The sequence below is a fragment of the Gymnogyps californianus genome, chromosome 3, assembly GCF_018139145.2.
Source record: "Gymnogyps californianus isolate 813 chromosome 3, ASM1813914v2, whole genome shotgun sequence".
Lineage (NCBI taxonomy): Eukaryota > Metazoa > Chordata > Aves > Accipitriformes > Cathartidae > Gymnogyps > Gymnogyps californianus.
This window is the reverse complement of record NC_059473.1, coordinates 20,322,864-20,341,389: the sequence shown is the minus strand read 5'-3', so window position 1 is coordinate 20,341,389 and position 18,526 is coordinate 20,322,864. Positions and strand designations below refer to the sequence as shown.

General features: G+C 38.6%; 1 protein-coding gene across 2 annotated transcripts in view; it reads left to right on the top strand.

Moving 5' to 3' along the window:
• Positions 1–18,526, top strand: part of CNIH3 (cornichon family AMPA receptor auxiliary protein 3) — a 50,572-nt gene that overhangs the window by 11,704 nt on the left and 20,342 nt on the right. The window contains exons 2-3 of one of the 2 annotated variants that reach the window (XM_050894619.1): positions 14,528–14,596; positions 17,518–17,565. In XM_050894619.1, the coding sequence (XP_050750576.1) occupies positions 14,528–14,596; positions 17,518–17,565 (117 nt within the window). The remainder of the gene's footprint in view (positions 1–14,527; positions 14,597–17,517; positions 17,566–18,526) is intronic. The other variant, XM_050894620.1, reaches the window with a different exon arrangement.

Below are 18,526 nucleotides of genomic sequence, written 5' to 3'. Positions count from 1 at the left end.
GAATCCACATGAAGTACTCTATTACATGTAGGAGGAGGAGACCATATGCAGGGCAGAATATTGGCGGCATGCTTGTGTCGAAAGTACAAGGAGTGTGGGAGATTTATACTCAGTTCCCTGTTCCTGCAGAGATTCAACCTGTATTTCCCATAGCCTGCAAAGGTGCATAGATTTTGGGCCTTTTGGGCTGGTGGGAAACATTGTCAAATCATCTGTAAGATTTTATTGGTAGAAGAAGAGCACACATACGACTGCTTGGGAGTGCCAACTTCATATCTGCTGCCTTTGATTCAGACCCTGACGTTAGCTTTACCACTGACCTGTAGAGCCTCCAGACACAGGTATCCTGCTAAGTGGAACAGTCTCACATTGTATAAAATTCTTATACAGAAAAATAAGAGTAGGTCTCTTCCCTCTGTAATCCCTTCAGTGAAATGTATATATATGCACGGTAGCATGATACCGGCAGTGGAACTGACACAGTTATCCATGTTTCAAAAAAATGAGTAGCCTGATGGTTCAGGTTCTCTTGTGAGAGATAGAAGACATGATTTTTTAAGTCAACTGAGGCAGAAGAATTGTTTCTACCACACTAAACATAATTAAACTTAAGTACTACATCTTCATGTACATGCAAGCTTTTTTCTGCTCAGAACAATGTGGTGTATTCACCAATTTTGTTGCTAATTGAACATATGTTTTTTCTTAATATTGGTAACAACTGTTTGTGTCCCTTTAAAAAAAGAGGAGTGTGTTTGATTCACAGAATACTGCTACTTTCTGAACTGTTTCCCTGTACTGAATGCAGTAATGTAAGGTTTAAAAAAAAAAAAAAGAAAAAAGAATTGTGACAACAACATGATGAAATCCTTTGGGGTGGGAGGGAAGCATGGCAGTCTGGACTTACCTTAAAAATTCCTCCTCCGCTTGAGGTCTGTTTTGAAATGTGTTCTAGCTGCAGGGAGCAAAACTATCAGCCTGTTTAGAAACGTGGTCTGTACAGCTATATTAGCATCATCCCTCCTGCACAGCTTGCTTGCTTGCTTCTCTTAATGAACTGCAGTTTATACGTGCACAGCTGATTTTTGCTTGGCTGGATTTCAGCTGGTCAGACATTGGAAGACAGTGAGTGGCTATAAAGTTGTGGTACAAGCACAGGTAGTCTCTGAACTCTGTATTTGGGGAATAGGTGAGACATTTGTCTCCCTCCTGAAAGAGAGGGTTGACATCTCTCAGTTTCAGGACAACTGGGGAACATATTTCAGCCTCTGTGGTGAGCAAGTGAAATCTGTGTCCAAAATCCTGTTGTTAGCCACTAAAACTGTTTCTCCTTGCAGTTGGATGAAATTATTTTAAAAAGCCCATTTCATAGCAGTTGTAGAAATCTGTCAATAGATGCTTGTCAAATCATCCTTCTGGGAAAATTGTGTTTGCAACAGAATTTTGCAGCTGCTGAGGTTTTTTTAGTTGTTTTGTCAAAACTAATAACAAGTGAATTCCTTATATTCAGAAATCAGATGGCTATTTCAAATTCTTGTCTGCAATATTGCAATAATAACCAGTAACTCATGGAGATAGTAACTTTCATTTCAAAGCACTCAAAGCTATGTACAGTATGGTTGTATTCCTGAAGATAAATTTCTGTCTTTTTCACAACATGGATGGAGTTTTTCATTCTTGTACTAACAGGTGGACTGTTTCAGGTGACTGCCAAATAATTATTCTTCGTGGTTTCTCCTGCACCTCTCTGCAGACTTGGAAATCTGATTTGGTGTAGCTGAAGCAGTAATACTACTTTTGTCCATCTGTATAGTTTTGGGTTTTTTTTTCATTTGTATAGTTTTTATTTATGCAGGGGAATACAGTGGTGTAACCATACCAATGCAGACTGGTATGTTTGTGCATGTGTACTCTCAGCAAGAGAGCCTTTCTCTATGGATTTTCATCAATATTTAATTAGAGTAGTATAATTATACCTCTACATTTCCATAGATAGATAGGAAAGCCTTTTGAATCATTTTTGCAGAATGGAGATTATGTGGTTTTAATTTTGCATATTGGAGTTTCTATTGGAAAAAACTTAGGATCTGGCTTAAATACTTGAGAAATTACAATAAGATTTTCATGACTGTTGAGTTAGCTTAAGCTTCCAGTTAGAGCCTAAAAAGTTTAAATCGTGTTGGCCTAAATGTAACATCCTTTTACAGACAGAAAAACTTCAATAAAAGGTGAAGACTATGTGCTCAGGTGTATGTTTGTGCAGCCCTGGATGGAGCCACAAGAGCTTTGTTTACATTAGCAATGTGTTCAGATTTCTGCGTGGAGAGTTGTTTAATAGTGGCAGCATATGAAATTCAAGTTAAGTAGAGCACGGAAATGCCATACAATTGTTAGTGTGAAATCTGACAAATAGAACAATTTTCTACCTTTGAGTGATTTAAAACCATTTGCAATCTTAATCCAAAAAGGCACTGCTTAAAGCAATGCTCTGCTTAGAGATGAACAGTACAATAATCAGACAGAAATGCATAGTTTCACTTCTTATATGTTATTAGTCTACTGACAGTATTCTTTGTTTCCCCTAACGTTATATGATGCAGCAATCCGGAGGCTTTGGTTCTTCTGCCACTGATTCTGTAAATCATCTGATTTCTCTGAGCTTCATTTTTCCCCTTGTATAAAAAATGAAAATGATATTTTCCTTGCATTTGTTAAGGCCTTCATTGCCTTGAAGGGAGGTCTATAACTGCAAGGCATTGTTAGTTATTATTGTTTATTTTTATTACTATGTGGTGAATTAATAAGTGTAATATTCAGAAAAGTAAATACATTGGGGAGAGATAAGAGAAGAAAGGAATACCTTTCATCTCACTTTCCTCTCTGTACTTTGTTTGGCTGTAGTGTTAAGGTTCTCATCAAAACCAGCATTTCAGATACACTGGTCTGGCAAGCTACCGAGTTACATGGGCAAGTATGATGAAAACCAAGATTTGAGCCTTTTTTTCTTTTTTAATAGGAGATGTTTAACAGAAGGATATAGGCAAGGAATAAAATATGACAAAAAGGATAAAATTCTCTGGCTTTTGAGGCAGGTTGCCCATCCATTCATGCAATTTTGAATAATCTTTCTAAGCAACTGCTGTCTGTCACTCTCTAATAAAGGAGAGAAGAGCTCTTCATACTAACAGAAAGTCAGGAGGGGTGATTTCCACTAGAATTATACTTGACAGTGCAATGATCACTCCAAATTATTTTGCTCTATGTCCTGTCCTTGCTTCATTGATCATGTGACTGCAACTTCCAGAGGGATTTAAGCCTCACTTTAAATATAATTAGGATGCAAATGTGCCCTAGTATGGCAACTTGAAATACCAGGCAGGTTTGTAGCTGAGATCATATGGAGAAAGGCAGGGAACTAAGTCGTATGAGATAACATTGAGACATTGACTGATACACTCATGTGCTGGTTTTGGCTGGGATAGAGTTAATTTTCTTCATAGTAGCTAGTATGGGGCTATGTTTTGGATTTGTGCTGAAAACAGTGTTGATAATGCAGAGATGTTTTAGTTATCGCTGAGCAGTGCTTACACAGGGTCAAGGCCTTTTCTGCTTCTCATACCACCCCACCAGTAGGCTGGGGGTGCACAAGAAGTTGGGAGGGGACGTAGCTGGGACAGCTGACCCCAACTGACCAAAGGGATATTCCATACCATATGACATCATGCTCAGCATATAAAGCTGGGGGAAGAAGAAGAAAGGGGGGGACATTTGGAGTGATGGCGTTTGTCTTCCCAAGTAACGGTTACACGTGATGGAGCCCTGCTTTCCTGGAGATGGCTGATCACCTGCCTGCCGATGGGAAGTGGTGAATGAATTCCTTGTTTTGCTTTGCTTGCGTGCGCAGCTTTTGTTTTACCTATTAAACTGTCTTTATCTCAACCCATGAGTTTTCTTACTTTTACCCTTCTGATTCTCTCCCCCATCCCACCAGGGGGGAGTGAGCAAGCGGCTGTGTGGGGCTTAGTTGCCAGCTGGGGTTAAACCGTGACAACCCATCTGGCTAATGTGGAAGTGCTGTTACAAATATCAGAGCACTTGCTGGGTTTCAGAGATAAGCAGTTAAAACCAGTCAAATAAAGGGGGGAGGGAAGGAACGTTGTCAAGGATAGGCAAGGATTGGAGGTTTATTCTTTGATACTAACATACAACGTGGAGTTGCATATTTCACCTATTAGGATAATACATCCATGTAAAATTACAACAGTAGTAATGTTTAAGCTGAATGATGGTTTTTGTCTTTCTGACTTTATGTAGTACTTTTTCAGCGCATGTATGTTTAAACTTGCACATATTTTGCAATAGTCTGCCTGCTACAAAGAGACAGAGGTAATGCATCATTCGTGCATGTCATTGGGAGCTAAGACTGTATTCTGAAAGCTTGTGATGTGAACCAGGCAGGCAATATTTATTAACTCTGTTAATAGGTTCCTTATCTGAAGTACAAACCCACACAAGTACTGTAGGTATTTGGCCTACAGGGCTTTCTAACACCATTCTCCTGAATCTGAACTGCTATCTAAAGAAGCAGATCTTAGTGCATCTTTGGGTTATTTTTTCAAATAAGGGATATTGAAGTCCATAAATAGCAGTGGCGATATCCAGTATAAAGCTCTTTCCAATTTCTGGATGACGTGCTGAGTTCCATTACTAATTTGGAAGCTCCTGACTATTGAGACAGTTCCTACACCTGCCATATATAAATTCCTGCAATGTGGCTTTGATGCAGGGGTGGAGAATAGAGCTGTGTCAGGCCTTTCTACTCAAACAATTCCTAATCAAACTGAAGTTATTGAGATGCAGTCATATGGGTAGTGTGCAAGCAGCTTTTCTTATCTCTTTGGCCACAGCTTGACTGGGTAGATTTCCCTGCCTTCTGAGTCGTCTTCAGAGGAAATTCCGCTGCGCTTCCTTGTCAGGGACACCTCTTCCCTTGGGATGCAGTAGCAGGCACAGAGTTCTTTTTGGACTCTGTCCCTGCTTAGATCGGCAAGGAGAGAGTGTGGTGTCCCCTCAGCCACAGAGAGCTGAGCCTGCTAGATAGCCAGGTGAAGCCCCAAACAGGAATCTTATTTCAACATTTTTTATTTCTCTGCCGCTCATTATTGTGCTGTCACATTATCCATGGCCCTTTTGTCATGTTCATAAGGATCTTCCTTCTTCCTGCTGTTAGAAGTGAGGGGTTAATAATGCAGGGATAATTCAATACATGTAACTCATGTATAAAGGCTCTTGGCAAGAAAAAGGTTTTGGCTTTTTCAAAAAAGGGATTGGTTAGATCTAGTTTCTATTGGCAGGTGTCAGTATAAAAAGCTCCAGACACCCAAGAGTTAATCCACTGTTTTAGGAAAAAAAAATGAAGTAGAGATTTAGTGCCAGCATCATTTAGCTCTGTTATTAATTCACATACAAGGGCTGTAATGCATAAGATTTGTGTGTGTATGTGTGGGTTTGTATGAATGTCAATTAGGATGAGCTGGGATGGAGTTTCTGCTGAATTGAAGACAAATGGTTTTGGAGTTGTGCCAATTTTGATGCACGTTCCCACAAAATAAAACTTTCTCATTTTATTAAGTAGCTGTTGTAATGAAGCAGTCTTGGCAATGATATACATGGTTTGTGTTATCTCTGAACAAATTTAAAAGTTAGGAGAAGACTCCCAACAACCACAGCAGGCTTGTGCTGTGTTCCAAATGGAGCAATGAAAAGCGAAATCATATGCCTCCTCCCTGTTTTAAAAACAAGCTTGGTGTATTTACCACTTGGATCTTCTGATGTGGTGTCTGCAGAAACTGGGGGCTGAAGCTGACAGCCCAGGAAGTCCCCTACAGTTCTCTTGCATGGATTCTGTTTTCACAATTAACTGACAATAAATTACTGGCATTACTGTTTTATTATAGGACAAACAAGAGATACTTTGATCTAGAAAGTAAGAGAAAATGTTTCAGTCTCTACTAAGCAGTGTGTTTTCTTTAAAATAAATATAATGAAATATTGAACTGTCATATAATCTGATTTTCCGAAAACCAAAATAAATTCCGAAGCAAAAATGTAGTGTTGGAACAAATTTTTGCTTTTTGTCTTAAATCTGGAAATTCTTTCAGAATCAGTTTATTGGAAATGTTGGAAATACTTGTTCTTCTGACTTAGAGAAAATATATTATTTTGAAAACTCTGATACATACACCTAATCCTTTTCTTACTAAAAATGAGGATCTGATTCCTTGTGCTAGTTAACAAAATGCTAGTGTGCAGGATCATGGGTAGCTATTCTTTCTGGATGAAACAGGAGGCTAAAATAGACCTAAAACATCTTCTTGAAAGTTTGTATGTTTTTGACTTCCATGTCTTGATCAAACTGTAGCTTAAGTTTTACTTTCTGCTGCCTTAAATCCTCCAGTACTGCAGTTTCAATACGTATTTCTTCATTTCCTTCTCTGAACTGTTTACATAGTACTGATATTAATGATTACAGAGCAGCTGTATACCCCCCAGCCCCTGAGCAAGTAAGTATTAGTGAATCTGTACTATAACACATTTTGGATCCCCCGTAAATTGAAGTAGTTTGTTTTATGAAGAACTATTACTTTATTGGAGATCTTTTTACACCCAAAAAGATAGTCATGGGGTCATGAGTGAGAACAGCTTTGTAAACTTATAATATTGCACAGCTCCAGCATTTTAAAGTCAATACGCTTTAGTATCTAGCTCACTGAAATACTGAATTTACTACGATTACAATTGTAACCTTAATGAATAATTTAATGCTCTTTCAGTGGGTCATAGATTGAATTTGTGAACCTGAACATGAAGCAGCTCTGAGGCTTGCCAGAAAACCTTCGTGAGCTGTGTTAAGTACAGATCCAATACTGGGTACAGACCACTGGTATTAAGAACATGAGTAAGTAGCACTATAAATGCTCATCTTACTAAGTAAATATGAAATAAGAGTATAAAAAATCCCTCTTTAAGAAGTGAAAAGCAGACAGTTATACTGATCTGGAGACTTTCTGAAGGGTTTGAAAGTTAATGGCAAGACTTAGAACAGATTTTTTTTTTCAGCTTCCTGTTAGCATATATGATGATGCTGTGCAGCGTTGGCCTCTGTGTTTAGCCTATTTAATTTCTCCTGAATTAACTTGAGTGCTAACAGCCTAGTTTGTCCCCTGTTCTGAAGACGGAAAGTGACTTGTGAAGGGAATCTGAGAACTACTCTTTTGCTGCATGTCTACCCAGCTCCAGGTGTTTTAAAAAGTGAATCAGCTGATAACCCCTCTGTTACAAAGAAGTGCAGGTACAGTCTAAAGGCTTTGTGCATTTTCTTAACTGTGAGCCTGCATCCTTTCCATGAAGTTAATTTTCTATTTAAGATATAATTATAGAATGTTTATGAAGTGCATATGCACACATTCTGGATGTTTTCTCATCACTGTATCTTCATGTTTTTATTTGCCCTTTTTTGAGGGGCTGCAGGTAGATGATAGAGTGCAACAGCAGGCTGTGGTTTTTTGCAGTAGAAGTTAAGTTCTGTCTTTTCTGCCTTCAGAGGCTGTGAAAGTTGTGCTGTGTAGCTCAGTGGCAATCGATATGTTGTAGGAAGACATTGATTTGTTACAATACAATATGAAATGAGAGCTGAACACCATTTCCTCTGAGCAGCCAGCTCTTGGTTTCAGGGCCTTAAAAACCCCGGCCCATCAGACGTTTAGTAAAGTTTGGTAAAAACATATAATGAACAATATACTCAAGCACTGGCAAGTAAAAAAAAGATATTTCCTGCCATAGCACAACCTGCATTCCATCCTTTTCCTGCGCTAATGAACCAAAGTAGGCCAAATTGCTCTCTGGTGTACTCATGTATAGTTAGTATTGTATAACAGGATTTATTAGTATCACAGGCAGAATTTTTTCCCAGTAATTTGATTTCATTTTTTTCTCCTAGCCTAATGTCAGCACTTTATGGTGTTCTTAAAAGAAGATTGTCAGGTTGATTCAGACCTGGTTTCAGTCATCTGTGATGCTGTGAGTGCTGAATTTAACAAAAAGTGGTCCTGGTGAGGGGGAGGAAGACAATACTTAAAAAGCAGTTTAAATCTCACATCTACATTACTTGATGTGTCATGTATGGTCTCTGGGCCATATCAGAGACTATAACATTAATAAAATTATTTTACAGTCAACACCTCTTATGATTTATAGGGTATTACAAAAATGTTGAAAGTATTGTGACCAACAGCCACTTAAGCTGAAATGACCATTCTCATTGGAGATCGCAGTGGAGGTGTCGACTCACAGGAACCCTTACAGAGGAGAAAGAGTTTTCCTTGCTGTGTTTACGTTGCTTGGTAGCATGAACCAGATCAGTTCAACCAGAAGAGAAAGAGGGAAGAGGAACAACCATCTTGAACAAATGTTCACCAACCACATAGCTAAATTTCTTGTTCAGATTCATTTCATATCATGATAAGAATTGGGTAGCAAAAATTGTTCTCTCAGTCTGTCACTTTGTTGATGTCACCATTCTCTGCATCTCTCTGTGGGCTCCCCTTACTCCATTGTGTCAAGGCAGTGACTTATCTCCCATTTCAGGTCCTTTTGCATTCTTACCTGACTGACTGTCTCTCACACGTTTTGTCAGTTGCTGCTTCTGCTCAACAAAATCCAACAAAGTAATTCACCCAGCTTGCATCAACATGGTTCAAACATGATAAATGTTCAACCCTATTTCCCAAACACAGTAAATAAGTGTATACAGCAGTTGATGGGCAGGCATGAAGTTTAGGAGCACAGCATGCTCCTAAACCTGTTCACCTTCTGTCCATGTGCTGACTTGCAAACAGCCTATGAACTGCCAGTATGGGTGCTGTGAAAGCTGTGTATGAGAGTGGAGGGGTAGACAAATTGTTTAAATGAACCATTAAAGACAGTTTCTTCAAGATGGGATTGTGGTGCATTGACAGGGTGGTGGCAAGGAAACATATGTTTAAGTGTTACTGTTCTGTTCTGTGGTTAGTGTGGTTGTCATCAAGTTCTGTTTTATCTTAACTTTTCTGAGATGCCAATAAGCAATAATATCCAACTTCTTTGCTGTCACTGAATTCACACCCACACCAACTCCACTGACACCCTAAAACATCACATTCTCAATTAAAATATATTTCTGTAAGAGCTCAGTGATTAAAAAAAAAAGTATCTTCCCTAAAAATGAGAGATCATAATTCATTCCTACCATTAATAGGTAAAATTTTCAGTTTGATGGGTGCATAAGTATAGGAAGAAAACAAAATTCAGGTTCAATCTTATGTGAATACTTCATTATTCAAAGCTGTTATTGTCTGGAGAATGAGTACAGAGAGTGCAGGTAATGAAAACAAATTTTATAAATACCATTGCAATTGTAGCTGTATTGAAACATACGTTGTCATCACAATCTCATCTGTTCAGTATGTGTTTAAACTGGGGCAAGCTCCTTGCTGATTTACACTTGGAATTTTGAGATTTGCAGATAGTGTGAATCACCAGAGCATGCAACCAGTATTTTTATAAACCTTTAATTTTATTAGGTGGGTAACACCCACAAGTAGACCTCTATCAACAGAAAGAAGCATGGCTAGGGCAGTGGCAGAACAAACTTCCTGCAATGTTTTGCAATGTGGAATCACAGGGAAGATTCCCCAAGTCAGAAGGTAGTTCAATATCCATTGGCTATTCAATCTCTGGCCCCTTTCTCCAGTAATGATAAAAATTATTGCTAAACATGATGGTTTGTTTTTTTTCCCTGATATTGCTTTGCAAATAAACAGGTAACTTCTTTTTTTCTTGGAGTTCCTAAATAAATATCAAATGGTCCTTATTCTCTTTCTATGAAGCTGTGTACAACAATAGTATTTACTAATACAAATAAATTTCTCCTCCGTCTAAGTTCAGTCCCTGGCATATGTTTCCAAAATGCTATCCGCTTAGCTATCTGTTTAGCTTTGTGACTAGAGGCTAGTCATTTTTCTTCGGAACGGTCTGTTTATTGTGTGGCCTTTGGAAAAAGGCCACTTGGCTGCTTTTCACCTAAAATCAAATCCCCTTGAGGCACACATCGGACATCCCCATCCTTCCGCATCACCCACCAAGTGCACCCAGGTCCTTGAGCAAAAGCAATCCCACGAATGCGTTTGCCTTTGCCTGAGGCAGGAGTAACCTAAACTGTTTTTCCTAGCATATTTTTTATGTGCACTACAGGGACTTTATCCCCTTCTATAGTACGTAAAACTTCTGATTGGGCTGGGCCAGCTCGATTGACAGATCCTCTAGTGTTGACTAACCAGGTGGCTTTTGCTGGATGTGTATCCCAATGTTTGAAGGTCCCACCACCCATTGCTCTCAATGTAGTCTTTAACAACCCATTGTATCGCTCGATTTTCCCAAAGGCTGGTGGATGATAGGGAATGTGATACACCAACTCAATGCCGTGCTCTTTGGCCCAGGTATCTATGAGATTGTTTCGGAAATGAGTCCTGTTGTCTGACTCAGTTCGTTCTGGGGTTCCATGTCGCCATAAGATTTGCTTCTCAAGTCCCAGGATAGTGTTCTGGGCAGCGGCGTGGGGCATGGGATATGTTTCCAGCCAGCCAGTGGTTGCTTCCACCATTGTAAGCACATGATGCTTACCTTGACAGGTTTGTGGGAGTGTGATATAGTCAATCTGCCAGGCCTCTCTATAAAAAAAAAAAAAAAAAAATGAGGCCCATCCCTGGACTAACGGCCCCCTCGCGGCTGCCCAGCCCCCAGCCGGCCGCGCCACAGCCCAGCCCCCCCGGGCTCGCTGATGTCTAAGTATATGTATGTTTTGTAGTCTTAATTGCCACCTGGATCAAATTAGATTGGATAACTGAAAGATATTGAACTGTTTATGAAATACATTCCTTTACAAAGGTGAAATGATGGCAATTCATATCGTGAAATGCCCTGACTGGGATCTATTACGTTGTTTGCCTCCAAATGAACTACTCAGTCAAGATGCTGATAAGTGTGGCAATTTCAGAGGTGAAACAGACCTTGAGCATACCCAGATGCTGTCCCAGAGCATTCAGCAACTCTGATCGGCTGATGTGTGGGAAGCAGGTAGCTGTACTGTATCCAGCTGAAATGTAAATGGGCAGAAGATTGTTCCTCTAGTGTATGGCCAGAATACTGCACCTCCTGTGAAAGCATTGTGAAATACTTAATGGAGGCAAGTAGGTAGTTATTTGGGTTTTGTAGGGAAAAATGGCAACTCCGACCACACAATGCCCTAGGGCATTAAACTGCTACAGAAGGCTAGTTATAATTGAGAGAGGAAGACATTTCCTAATTAATTATGTAAACCACGCTGCAGCACAACCCAGCCTTATTTTCAGTAATACAATGTAATTTTTTGCACAGTTACGTAGTGTATTGTGAGCAACTGCCAATCTTAAGAAGCTACAGCTTTGTTTCCATCGTTTCTCAATTGCAGTTTTAGAATTAGGACACACAACATTGTGAGATTAAAAAAAAAAAAACACAAAAAACCATGCCCTCCAAAAACTTTGGCAATTTCTTTATATTCCTTCTAATTGCGAGCCTGCCTAATGTTACGCTTTCAAGCTTTTCACTGTGACTGAGAAATAGGAATGTACTTTTTCATAAATTAAAATAGATATCTTCATGTCATCTCTGGATTTCTATTCCTGGAGATTTAACAAAATGTAAACTATTATGGAACTTTTATGAAATAAAATATTAAGAATTGAGGAGGATTTATTTCTGTCAGCCTCCTTCCAGAGAGACACTGAAACTTTTAATGAAGAAACTTTCCTCCAGTCATCTGTGCTTGATACCAGACCTCAATCCATTTCTTGCAGGTTGTAGCAGGAATGTCTCCTAACATTTTCATAATTTGCAGGCGTCCCAAAAGGCTTGTCTGTGAGACTATTGTATTTACACTTACTGGTTCTATGAAAACGATGTGCTTAATACTGTCAGATTTGTTTCAATGCACTTAGATATAAAGCAAGCGTAACAGAAAATAAATTGTGTGCCAGCAGATAAAGAGTAGGTTTTTGACTACAGAGTTGGGAATGCTGGTTGAAAAAAAAAAGCAGAAAGCAAAAAATGAGGAAATCTAGATGTGTAGTATATTTGAGGCTAATCTCTTTTCCAGACTGTCATTTAGGATTTCTTCAAGACTTAGCTGCATTAGTTAAGGCTAGCTTAACAGAGCCCTGCCTTAATGGTTCTGTCTTTCAGAGTGACCTAGTTCTTCACCTCAACACGCTTCAGGGTTATCATCCTATTTCTGTGTTCAGTGAATCTTTAGAGGCTTTCCTGGACTTCTTGAAGGGGGTCCATCTTATGATTCCAGTATTTGGGTTCCTCGTGTTGTTGTCTCGGACCAGTCTTTCCTCACAGCATGAGCTGGATCTTGTACTGCCTGTCATTTCGTGATTATCTCAAACTCCTGCTTGCTGTTACTGACTACCAAAAGGAAGAGCACAGCACATTCACTCTTTTTTTTTTTTGCCCCCCCCCCCCCCCCCCCCCCCCCGGAAATTTCAGCTCATCTCTACATTTGCAACAGGAAAAAAAGCTGTTACCACTGTACATTATTAAAAACAGTTGTCACTCAAAGCTCGTAACAGTTTTCTATCTTAAAGCTACATTTGTAAGTACCAGTGCAGCGAGGCATGGAGAATTTAGGGGAGATGCACAGGATCCCAAAGTAATCAGTGGCACAGCTATGAACAGAGGCAGCTCTCTTGCCTGTTACAGGGCCATCCTTCCCCCTTTCTGTCAGTGCTGATGTTGATACCCAACTACAAACAGAAGCGTGTGCATCTGACTCTCATGGTTGTTACCCTCTTAACAGTTGGCCAGCTTGAGAATATGAAGACCGGTTTAAGAGGTATTAAATATAGAGGTGTCATGCGCCTTATTCTTCCCAGTTGTACTCCAACCCTCTCACAGTTTCTGTTATTTGCTCTTTTACCTTAGTCTCAACATCCGTTGCAGATCTAATTCCTAACTTGTAGAGATACTGCATCCATGGGGAGAAATGCTTCACTTGTAATCATGTTTTATAGTGCCCTTTGTGGTTTATTCTGGTACTTTGACTTGTCATAGTTGAATAAATTGAATTCTGTAGAGTGTTCTTGTAAAATGCCATACTCTTGATTTTAAATGTACTTCAGTGTGATGAATGCAGCATTAGAGTAGGATGCAGAGTAGTGCTTAGATTTGTGGATTGTAGCTCTAGGTTTTATTCTCAAGCCTCTCACCAGATTATTATATGAATCGTGGATAGGCCATTTTCAGGATTTCTGCTCCTGCATTCCATATCTGTAAAATGAAAGTGTTTTACCTAGGTCTGTGTTGACACCCAGTTGGTTACTTTTTGAACAGCTAGGCAGCAGGCATGCTGTAACATGTCATAGAATGGTAGTTGCACTCATATACTAATTACCTGGCTGCTACCTTGTACTTCCATCATCTTTTTATTGAGAACGAGTACTTTCCTGGGTTGTAAATTGTCTAAAAAGGAATCATTGTTTTAACATCTATTTATGTGGTGCCTGTCATAGTAAGCTTTCATTCCTTGGGTGAAGCAAGCAGAAGAAAAGGTATTACTAGAATACAAACATAAAATAATGTTAAGAACGTGCTTTCAGATCTTTGAATGAAATATGCTGAGGGTTATTACAGCTGTTTTCTTTCCAATAAAACATTATCAAACATTATTATTTTTATGGGCACTTTTATCTGCTGTACTTTAAAAGCAGGCAATAATTACCAGTGTGTCTCAAGCCATCAGTTAATGAAGAAGACTAAAGGACATGAGCAAAAGACATCTCTCCATTAATGAGGTCTGAAGTAAGGTTCTAAAACTTGCCGGAATTTAGGAAGGGCATCTTTTGCTCTGGAGTGGTTTACCTTTTGAGGAGTTTGCTTGATAATGAATAGCAGCTTAATAATAATTAAGCTGATACTAATTCAGAATTAGTATCTGAATTAGGTTTAACAACTAATAAAAAGGGGCTGTTGTGTATGTATTAAACCTGGAATAGCATATCTGATGCACCTCTGTGTTTTAGGCAGCTAATGACTTTTTCCATCAAGTCTGGAGATGTATTCATTTGTGAAATAGTTTTATGTCATTTGGAAGTTTGAGAAAAGAATTCTAGTTGATATGAGGGAAGAAATCTGGAAAGCAACAATGCTGAAAAGGCTATAGACATGATTTTACAGAGTGACAGATTAATGGATTCTAGGTGTCATTTGTAGGATTATCCTATGTTTTGTTTTAACTAGTTAGTTCTGAAAGGAGTGTGTTGGGGAAGCTAGTTTCCCATGTTTTCTCTGGAAAGGGAGGAAGGGAGGCAATGCATCTAACTAGTCCCTAAAGGAAAAATAAGTGTTTGAATGAGCATACATTACAATATTTGAAAAAATTGTTTTTCAGATAATCGCCTTTGATGAACTTCGAACAGACTTCAAAAGCCCAATAGATCAGTGCAACCCAGTCCACGCAGTGAGTACAACCAGTGGCTTGCTAAGCAACAGCTACTAAAGAAAGGGAGATGCACTGAGCTGTCAGTGAAAGTATGAATGTAGAGTCTGTTGTGAAGTCAACTGTAGTTTGGAAAATTGATTTATTGGGCCAGTCTTAGGAAGCCAGGTGGCAACTCTTTATGCTAATAGCTTTCCTTTTTGCTGAAGGAGGCAGGAAAATAATTTAGAAGTTCAAAAACTGAAGGATATATAATGTGATGCTAGTGCTTTCTTTTTATCTTTTCATTCTATGGCACAAGTCTTCCTTTTTGAAATAATTTGCTTTCTCTGTGTTCAAGCATGGGATGACCACCTTCTCCCATACTGTCTGTATCAATGAGTCAAAAGCTAGAAGGGATTTGATAAAAGGTGCATTCCTAGACCTCTCTGTCCCATGGCAGGGCTCTAAATTCTCCTGTGCTTTAAGAGTGAATAACATTCTGCTGCATCTGTTATGGAAAAGGTTAAATATCACCCTGGGACTGTAAACTCAGTTTTACCTAATGAACCAAAATGCAACCCAGATTTAAGCATATGAAAATTCCTCTGTTAATTAAAGCTGTAATCTAGGGTGATTTAGCTGACTACAGTTAAACATGCATCAGATTTGTACCACCAGAACTGAGAGCAGAACTTGGCTCCCCGTCATCTCACTGGGAATTACAATGATTATGACAGGTGCTGAATCTGATCTCTACAGAGTATCAAGTTATTGAATTACCTACAAATGATAACCAGATTCAGTAGCTAGTACTTTGCCATTTAACCTTGTTTCATAACTCAGCAGAGGATTTGCAGTACTGCTTAGACCAATGATGATTTTAAGCACAATCTTTACATGAATCTTCAAACAAGAAGACTTGTTTACTGTTTACTAACACATAAGCAAAGAATGAGAACAGAAGAAAGAAATTATATGAAGAAATCCTATAGAGGACTTCAATGGAAGTAATCTGGTTTTGAATTCACTTTATCTGTTTTTACTTCCCATCTGGAGAACTGCACACAAGAAATGTGTATTTATATGTACCAAATTCCAGTAATTTTTTCTCTTCCTAAAACTTGTAAGATGCTCCATGGAGATAATTTCCTCTTATTTTAAAATGGTAATGGAATTGGTCTCCAGGATAAAAAAACTTAGTAAGTCCCTGTTTCAGTCATATTAGTGGTGTAATCAAAAAGTTAATCATAGAGTTTCTAGTAAAACACAGCAAAGTATTCTGTGATCAGTTGACATATTTGACTCTCTTCTATGAAACTTTCTGTGATAACTCAAGCAATAATCTCAGATTGCTTTCTTCTGCACAGTATACATGTTGATGCCTTTTATATTGACATAAAAGGAAGGTTTTTAGCAGGTATTTCTTATATCTTTGGTCAAGTGTGTTTTCCTTTTCCCCTATGAATAGTTGCTCGTGCCCATATTCCATTTATTTGGTGGGGTAGTTTTCTTTATTGCACTATAAGAATGTCTGATGTTTACTCATGTATCTTCCACAATGTTTTCATGACCAAGGGTAGAGACTTTTTGACAAGAGAAGGCTGAATTAAGGAGAAATCAGAGGCAAAAACAATGGCAGTACTGAGAATTTAATTCAAATTTCCTGGTTCACACTCTGTTACCTACAGTTCAAAGCTAGACTTCCTACTTCTCCAAGGCCAGCTGCAGTTAGGCATCTGTCTTCTAAAGGCAATTGAGAGGATTATCTTTCACTCTCCACTTACCTCCTACTAAAGGCAAGAAAGCTTTCTGCAGCTTCACAGGCACATCCACACACATCCATTCTCATGTTTGCAACCGTGAGTCTAAAATTTCTGAATCTCTTTTAGATCACAGACACCAGAGAGAGGCACAATATTTGTCTGGTGCCTATCATCAAGCTGCCACTGTCTAATTGTCTTTCCAAAATGATACTTTTTTTAAAAATGGCTTAAACTTGGGGACAGGAAAGGAAAAGAGACATTTCTTTGGAGAATAAAAATAAAACTCAAACTTGGAGCAAATTTAAAACATTTGAAAAGCAAAAAAGCTTAGGGAGAGTTGGCTTCTCACATTGGTATATTACATCACCTGGTTAAAAAAGGTCATTGTTTAAAATATTTTTTCCCATATCTAAATGAACATATTACCAGACAGTCTTCTGAAGACAACAAAACCACTCTGCTTTCTGCAATGTAACCAACAGTAGAATCTTTCACAGTAACTCCAGTGATGGGGTTATGCAGAGTGAAATCTGATTTTATTAGCGAATTTCTCATTATGAGCCATTTAAAAGAAAACTTGTCTTTGACTTCTTTCTGTGAATTCAGCTTAGAGCATCTTTTGAGTCACAGTGCTTAATTACAGTGACTTTCAGTGTTTATGAATGCATGTGTTGTTAAAAGTGGCATTTGTAGGGCATTTCAGATATTCTTCACTAATGGGTTAAATTCTAATATCACATGTTGCTCAGGCACCCTCTTAGTGATAGACGAAGGGCTGCCATACCAACTTCATAGTTGTTTTTCTCATTCAGAATTATCTTGAAGCCAGAGGTTAGGTACCTGAAAATGCAAGACCAAGTCTCTGTGGTATAGATTGGCACCATTGGATAGAGCCACAAATGCTGACTTAAAAGAAGTTGCAGCCTCTGGCTCAAGGCTAACAGAGATTTGAATCCCCAGTTTATATTGTTACACCCAGTAACAGATGAAAAAATAACTTACTGAGACTTTGAAATGGGTAAGTCATTTGGCTTGCAAGCAGTAGGTAAGAAGTGGATACTATTGTTTCGGGTGAATAATGTGTGTTGCTTCCCTGCAGCCATTAATTATGACCTTGACCCGTTGTAATTGTAATATATTGTCTTTAATTTATGACATCAGCTAATCTCCTGCCTGTTTCCTACTTTTTCTTGACAGAGAGAGCGGCTGAGAAATATTGAGCGTATTTGCTTCCTCCTGCGAAAGGTGAGCATAAACTAGCCTAGAATTTGTGAAGTTTATAAGAATTAAAGCCATCCAGTGGTGATGTGCATTCATTTGCTCTTTGAATTATCCTCACACTCCATTGATGAAAGGCTGGATTCTACTGCAGAAGTGGAAGTCATGATGACCTTGTAAGGACAGAGTAGGACAAATTATAAAAGGTTAACATAATAGAGGATTTCTGGATAAGGAGTGAAACTTCAGAACATCAGCCCATTCATTTTGGAACATGCTTTTTGAAGGCGGTGAATCATTTTGCAGTTGCGGCTTGAGGTGTTTTTTTAGCCCTATCAACTGATGATATTGTTGTAGTACAGGCTATAGAAATACCCTTTTTTTGAACAGTGGCTTACTGTTTGATAAACTAAGCATTTTATTAGCTACATATCTAATGTTTAAGTTTTTTAATTGGCTGAAGAGAGAAGTTGATACAGTATTTATTTTAATTTAACACAAGAGAGATGCTGAGTGCCTCAGTTTTTGAGGGATTTGAAGGAGCTGATAAATTGTAGGATTGATACATTCATGGGTTACTCATCTGTAGCTTGAAAGAGGGTTTTCATAAACACTCATTGTTCTCCTGACTCTGTCCCATTGAAGTGAAAATGATCACAGTTCCAAACTATTTTATTCTATATATTCAAGTTTCTATAAATTGCCTTCAGCAGAGTAGTAATGGAGTCACCTAAATTATTCTCATTTTTGCTTAAAAAGGTCATCACTGAAGTGTGGACTGCTGACTGCATCCTAATCAAGCTAAGAACTAAATTGAGATATGGTTTTAAGAAACTGATGGCCTCATCCTTAGAGGTTTTGGGAAAGCCAGTACTAGGGATTATTAGTTTGGGGTGATCCAAAGCCATAACTGTGACTCCATGCGGAATCTATGAAGTGTCATTCTCTGATCAGTCAGAACCTGAGTCATATCTGTTTGGCACCATTA